Source organism: Terrapene carolina, unplaced genomic scaffold (genome assembly GCF_002925995.2).
Source record: "Terrapene carolina triunguis isolate 2854851 unplaced genomic scaffold, T_m_triunguis-2.0 Scaffold66, whole genome shotgun sequence".
Taxonomy (NCBI): Eukaryota; Metazoa; Chordata; order Testudines; family Emydidae; genus Terrapene; species Terrapene triunguis.
The window spans coordinates 18,644,098-18,651,383 of record NW_020664417.1 but is presented as its reverse complement, the minus strand read 5'-3'; the positions used below and the strand labels follow the sequence as shown (position 1 = coordinate 18,651,383).

General features: G+C 38.7%; 1 protein-coding gene across 1 annotated transcript in view; it reads right to left on the bottom strand.

Moving 5' to 3' along the window:
* SMAD1 (SMAD family member 1) overlaps positions 1 to 7,286 on the bottom strand; it is a 73,235-nt gene that overhangs the window by 37,761 nt on the left and 28,188 nt on the right. Inside the window, exon 2 of the mRNA XM_024207576.2 lies at positions 2,230 to 2,846. Within this exon, the coding sequence (XP_024063344.1) occupies positions 2,230 to 2,629 (400 nt within the window). The 5' untranslated portion in view covers positions 2,630 to 2,846. The remainder of the gene's footprint in view (positions 1 to 2,229; positions 2,847 to 7,286) is intronic.

Sequence of the window (7,286 nt, the reverse complement as noted above, 5' to 3'; positions counted from 1 at the left end):
ACTGCTCAACTAAAATCTTTGCATTCAAATATTTAACTGTATCTGGATAACATTTCTTTAAATGAGTGTCCAGGAGTCAAAATGTACAATCTTAGCTTTATTTCCTTAAGACACTATTTAAAATAACAAAACTGAATAAAAGTGACAATGACACTAAATCCAGGAAGATAAGTAAATGGATGGTTTGTAAGCTACCAGATACAACCTTGATGACACATTTTAGATGTTACATTGGAGGGTTTACTGTATATTTTATTTGCCTATCTTGCTGCAGCATCATGACATTTTTGTAGTTTCTTTTTAAAAAAAATACTGTGCAACTAGATGAGAACATTCTCAAACACCAAACCAGTAAGCTGTTGCCAACATTAAATCAAGAAGAGTTAGCATAATGTTAAGTAACATGTTCTAATAGCAAAAGTCCTATTGTTGCTCAATGACTTTATATTTAAAAAAAAAAAAATCTTAAGGAAACCAAGCCTTCAGTACATTGGGATACAGAACACATCTGATCCAACTGTCTATGCATAAAGGACAGTCAGGGACAACTGCTCATTTTAATCTCTCATGTCTAAAGAGCAGAAAACTAAGAGTTTATAACTAGGTTTCTCACATAGGACCATTCTTTAAGCTTCTGCCGCATAAAATGTGCATGTTGTGGTATTAGTTTAGCTGTCTGGATTGTTTCCAAATACATACTTAAAAGCTGAAAGGAAATAGTATATAGCACCATAAATATGCACTGCACATTACAAAACAGAGCTGCAAAAAAAAGCCAACCACCTTGAAATATAAGGTCTTATCTACACTGTAGTTTTTAGCTACCTATGTAGCTATGCAGATATAATTGCTGGTACAAATCCCTAGTATAGATGCACTGCACAAATATAAGCCATGACGAACTACTAGTTCATTGCAGCCACCAGGGACGGCTCCAGGGTTTTTGCCATCCCAAGCGGCGGGGGGAAAAAACAAAAAGCCGCGATCGTGATGGGCGGCAGCTCCACCGTGCCGCTTTCTTCTTCGGCGGGACTTCAGCGGCAGGTCCTTCCCTCCGAGACGGACTGCCACACTAGGGATTGTCACTGGTGCAACTACATCTGTACAGCTACACCAGTGGTGACTAAAGCCTCCTGTGTAGACAAGCCCCAAATACTTAAGCATATGCATAACTTAATTCATGTGAATACTTCCAGTGAACTGAATTGGACTACTCACACAAGCAAATAAAGCCTGTGCTTAAAAAGTGTTCGCAGGATTAGTGCCTTAAGAAGGCAAGAACAGAAGGAGGTGGTGCCAAACAAGGATTTTACATTTTAAGAGTGGAAAAAGGGGGGGGGGGGAACCAACACCTCTGTAAAGTGCATAAAATGGATTTTAAAATTATGTATGTGTATTTAGAAAAAAACTATCGGTCACTAAAGCATTATAAGCTAAATTGTGAACCCTTCTAGAAAGAATACAGAAATGCAACTGCAGAACTATAGTAAAGATTGTGCCAGTAGCTAGAGTTCAACTCTGATCTGGAAGGTCCAAATCACTGCTATGAAGTTTGTACACGTATATGCCACATTTTCTCACAGCGCTACATTCCACAGAAAGACACTTTGCTGCCCTAAAGTGCTGTTCCACTGATAAATATAATGATTACTTTGTGGAATCACCTAGTAACAGCCACATACCATCCTCCCAATTGGTTGTCCCCCTTCTGAACCTCAAGGATATAAAGATGAAAGGATCTCTTTGAGAATGAAAATTCTGACTTGGCCAAATGGTTGCCTATATTTTTATTTTTTTGTGAGAATTACAAGTCTGCACATCAAGCCATATTTGCAAAAAAAAGAGTTACCTGACTAATGTTGACCTTCAGAGTACTTTAGGATTCATTAATCTGCAAGCCTGTATAAAACATGTATGGAGAGGGTGAATGACTAACCTAATATTAAACTCAGTGGCCAAGCTAGGAGAAGATAGACCTCCTGACTCCCAGTCCTGTGTTCAGACCACCCTTCCGTATAGCCATAGAACACGTTTACACACATTTATAGCCCCCAGCATATGAAAGAGCAAGCTACTGTATTATCACTTCTCTTTGAAATTATGAATAGTCTGAGACGTGACATTCATATTTGCTTAAGTTTAATAGGATACCAGCCATCTGATCACTTTAATTACTAGATTTGTATGTTACTATCTAGATAAGAATTGAGAGTGAGAGAGAAAACTTACCAGGACTCTCCACCCGTTTGTAGTGGTAGGGATTGATGCAAACCTCCTTCTGTTTTGAACCGAAGGGAAACTCACAGCATTCCAGTGGTTTCAGTTCATGATGGCTCTGGAGGTCTGGCCAGCGCCACACTCTACAGTAAATTACATGTGGTAGCCCTTTCCGGTGCGAAACTTGAAGTCTGCCATCCAGGGAACGGGGAATTGTAACACAGTTGCTGGGCTGACCTGGACAGCTTAATGCTTTTTCCAGTTCCTCCATAGCACCTTTTTTCTTCTTTAGTTTTTTAACTAATGCATCAACAGCTTTCTCTGCCCATTTTTCTTCTTCATCCCCTTGCTTCCATCCCAGCAGCCTCTTAACTGCTGGGCTTGTGAAGGAGAATAAGCTTGTCACATTCATGGTGATCAACTCAGTCACACTGGATACCAAAGAAACAACAGAAAAGATTGCTCCCTGAAAAATGGACTCAGCAGATCCTGTATATAAATGGGCACCAAAGGTTTGCCTGAATTTATACTGTTCCCTTTGGCTTTCTGATTCTGAAGTCTCGAGAAACTGAAACTAACGTTCCAGCTTGACAGAAGTGATCTTTGTGTTTCAAACTGAAGTCCAGCGCCTAAAGGAGGGGGAGGGGGGGAAGGAGGGGACGGGGGAAGAGAGAAGAGAATTTGTTTTTAGTAAGTGACAACAATTAAACATGTCTAGATGTGAAAGTGGAATGATAAAACACAAACAAAAAACCCCACATATTCAAGTGCTGACAGCCTTCAGAATCTGACTAAACTGGCAGCATCCAAGTTATTACAGAACATAGATCGATTTGTGCACATGACACTGGAGGAAGGGTTCTCAAATACTTCAGCGTGAACCACATCTTGACACCGAGTGAGTTTCACAGACCACTTCTCTTACCATTGATAATTGCACACATTTCCCTTTTTAAAATAAACCTAAATAAATTAAATCTGAAATTATGACAATTTATGTTAAGGCCTAAATTTACTATGATGATCAGTTACATTAAATTTAATACTACACTGTACATGTGTGCTGCTGAAGTTTTTTTAAAAGGCAAATCACTGAACCAATAGAAGTCACTGGATAAGCACCAGGACTCAGAGTTTGCTGAAGTTCTAAACCAGCTTAAACATTATTATTAATTATTATTAATAATAATAGCCGCAGTCGCATGTGTTGCAGGTCCAAAAGAATATTTTCTTCATTTTAGTTTATTCAGCTAGTTCAGTTCAATGACTAGTTCATTCAAAATTAAGAAAATCAAATTGGAGTAGGAAAAAGCAGGAAAGTTTCTCTTCTTATGTCTAAGGGGAAAAAAAAAACCCACCATCGTGTGAGCTGATGAGATCTACTAGTTCTAAAAAATCCTGAAGGACATAGTAACCAGAAATAATCAGTTCAATTCACTAACTACAGATAGTATCTCCTCCGTTTATTAAGATCAGTTTTAAATAAAAAACATGTTTGATTAGGTTTTGCCCCCTTGGGTGTAACCAGCACATTTAAAGTGATTTACTGGAAAAAAAAAAAAAAAAGACAGGAAAAAAAAAAAAAAAGGTTAGTTTAGTGCAGGGGTCTCAAACACGCAGCCCCCAGAGTTATTTCCTGTGGCCGCCAAGCTCCCCTCACTCACTGCCTCCTCTCCCCTCCCTCCCCAGTGCGCCGTGTCCCTGCTCCTCTGCCTACAACTGTTTGGTGGCACTTAGCGCTTTCGGGGGGGGGGGGAGAGGAGTGGGGAGCCATGTGCTTAGGGGAGGCAGAGAAGAGGCAGGGCAAGGGTGGGGACTTTGGGGAAGGGGTTGGAATGAGGGCGAGGAAGGGGTGGGAAGAGGTGGGGCCTCAAGGAAGGGATGGAGTGGGGGGGTTGGTGCAGGCTTTTGTATCTTTATATGAAAAGTTATCAGTGATGCGGCCCTCGGGCCAATGTAATCCTCATGTGGCCCTCATGGTGATTTGAGTTTGAGATCCCTGGTTTAGTGCATTTTAAAAGAAATCCAATTTCTACGCAAACAGCTTGTTGCAAATCAAATCAAAAGTAAAAAATTAAGCTAGTAAAATGAATCATTCACCATTTTCTAACATAGTAAAAATATAAACAATAAGAACCTGAATAAATCTGTTAAAACTAGATTACTGCTTAAATAAATGTCTGTAGATACAGTATATCTTCCTGGTTAGCAAAAAAAGTACCAAATTTAGTGTAAAAGCTATGTTTAGTTGAAAATCAATGTTTTAATGTTACCAGCCAATGAGACTCAATCTGTCTTTATAAAACAAAAAGGGAAGGAGCTATTTCAAGAGTTTGTAAAAAAGCAAAACAACTACAATACATTAGTTAAATCAAGGTTTCCTTCTTGCTGATTTAAATCATGATTAAAATTTATGATTTAAATCAACCCACCCTGCCATCCATTCACAAATTTAACAGCCCTATGGAGTTTATAGCAAATGCTTAGGTGGAAAAAGTATTTTTAGCTGTCTTCATCTTAGCAGCTGATAACAAGGAGAGCCAGCAGCACATGACCATCCAGCATTCTGCAGACCACCAGTGATATAGGGACCAGAGTTTGAAAACCACTGCAACTAGAGAGTTTGTGAATACTGTGACCTGAAATAAATTAGGTCAGCTTGTTCATCTCAATAAGTTATTTTTCATTTCAAAGACTGACTTAAAACTTAACACAAAAGATTTAAAACCAAGGATCTCTTTGTCAATACCCATGTCACATTAAAAAAATGCAAGCCACACATGCAGGCTGTAGAAAGTAGCCATCATGACTTCATATGGACCCCTCCCAGGGGCCACATGATAGTTTCATGTTGTTATTTTAAATCATGAAGTTCATCAGAAAAGTTATGATGAAAAGACAATTTTAGATAACTGGGGTAAACTGTTGCCATCCGGGGAAAAAAACAAGACAAAATTAAAAGCAACGAGATGTAATCACATGCAGTTTTGAACAGAATCATACACCAAGTCTTCAGCATTAATTGTTGGTACATAACAAGAGATATCTTTAAAATGACAGAAGCTATGTGTCACCAGATATACTTTTACATTTATTTAATGGACTCTGCCAGAATGAGGATTTGTCACCAGTTTATTCAGTGGCTTTGCCATATGTATCAACATACCTGGAGTACTTTCAATTAAAATGAAACACCTTAAAGTATTTTGTCATGAAAATGTTCTGATAGTGTTGCTCTTGAAGTTGTATGAAACATAAAATATGCAAAAAATAAACGTCACTGTTTATAACTAATCCATGTCTGTACTTGGTGCTAGTTTATCCCACTCTTAAGAAAGCTTTAAGAATTCAAGTAATCAAATTTTGTACAGTATTGTCAATGAAATGGGAAGATTTTCATGAGCCTGGAGCAAAATTAAGAATATATTCAGTTACCTGGACATTTGCTGTATTTGATTAACTCAAACTCAATTACTACCACTGAATGCGCTCTGGATAAGATTTTATCCTTATGTGCACTGTGAAGTGCTCCATTAAGTGCTGTGGTGAGTTAAGACCCTCATCATCAGAGCTCCATGTCTGGTTAGAGTATACTGGCAAGTAATGGAAGTTAGTCTTGACTCTCAGAATACTCTCTAATACATAACAATAAATGTGTGTGTGTGTGTGTGTGTGTGTAATTTTCCTCCTTTCCCAAATGTGGCTGTGACTTCAGGGACACATCTAAAGTAACCAGCTGTTTGAGCTTTGATCAGATTTCCAAAACTGCACAGGCTAAAGCATTCCTTTATAAAAAAAAATAAAAAAAAAAGGAACATAACAGGTTAAAAGTTTCAATTTAAAAAGAGCCTTCTCTATGTTACTACAAGCTTAGGTTATTCCACATGAAATAATTTTGAAAGTTAATATTCCACTCTATGTTGTTGGTGTCACTAGGCATCACCCTAGGTAACTCGGGGGGGGGTGGAAGACCACGAGAGTCGATGAAGCCCCCCCACTCTAGGCCAAAGTGAACCAAAGCCCCTCCATGTTAAACTTTACTAACCTCACAGGCCAGCAGCTGGAAAGCGGTAGCGATAAGGGGAACCTACATGCTTCTAGCTGAAGGACAAAATAACTTGCAGAAGGGAACATTGCGAACAAGCTACACAGCCAAGGTCGTTTAATGTAACTGCTACAGGGGGAGGAAAGAAAGAATAAAAAGGGAAAAACTGCTTGTATCAGCGCACTTGATTTGAGACATGCTGGTCTCCTAGTGCCTATTCAGAGCTCTTGAATAAACTTTGTCTGCTTCTCCACCCTGGTGTGTTCATTGGCGCGAAGCACACCAGGCAACAAACCCCGCTGTTGCCCCCCTCGGGCCCTCTGTGCCGGCAACAGTGTCAATCCTTCCAGATTGGACAATGAAAAAAACACATCAGTTTCACTTTTATTTATAGTCTGCTTCCAGGTTCACATCCACTAGCACAATACTACACGTTTCTCATTAAGTTTTAGCCATTTGAATGTTTATTTCCTCTCTCTTTTTTTTTTTTAAACTGTTTCCATTAGAATGGAGAGATTTTAAACTAATCAATTTTATTTTTACAAATCCTAAATCTTGGGCCTACATAATGGTGTCCTTTTAATGCCAGTTGCTGAACATTAACTAGTTGTGGGTATCTTTTCATTTGGGCTTCATTTATTGCTATTGAACTGCTTTAACACAATAGATCAAATCCTGCTTGCACAAACTAGTAGTCTCATTGATTCTAATGTGGAAGGTGAACAAGATTTGCAATTTTTTCTGCTTTCAAAAATAATTCCATCATGGTTTTAAAAAGTAAGTGTCATACCAAGGTATTCTGTACATTTAGCTGTGGCTAAAGACACACACTCTATAGAAGCAAGGACTTGTACACTAGTTCTACAAGACTCAACAGGACTTACAAAAACATCCAGATGTGGCCTAGCCCAGCACCACATGCAGAGTTAGGTTGGTGTTAAGAACTCTTGAAAAATCCCACATTTATATTTCACCCATCTATACTACATTGCATAACAACAGTCTAGGGCAGGGTTTTATGAAC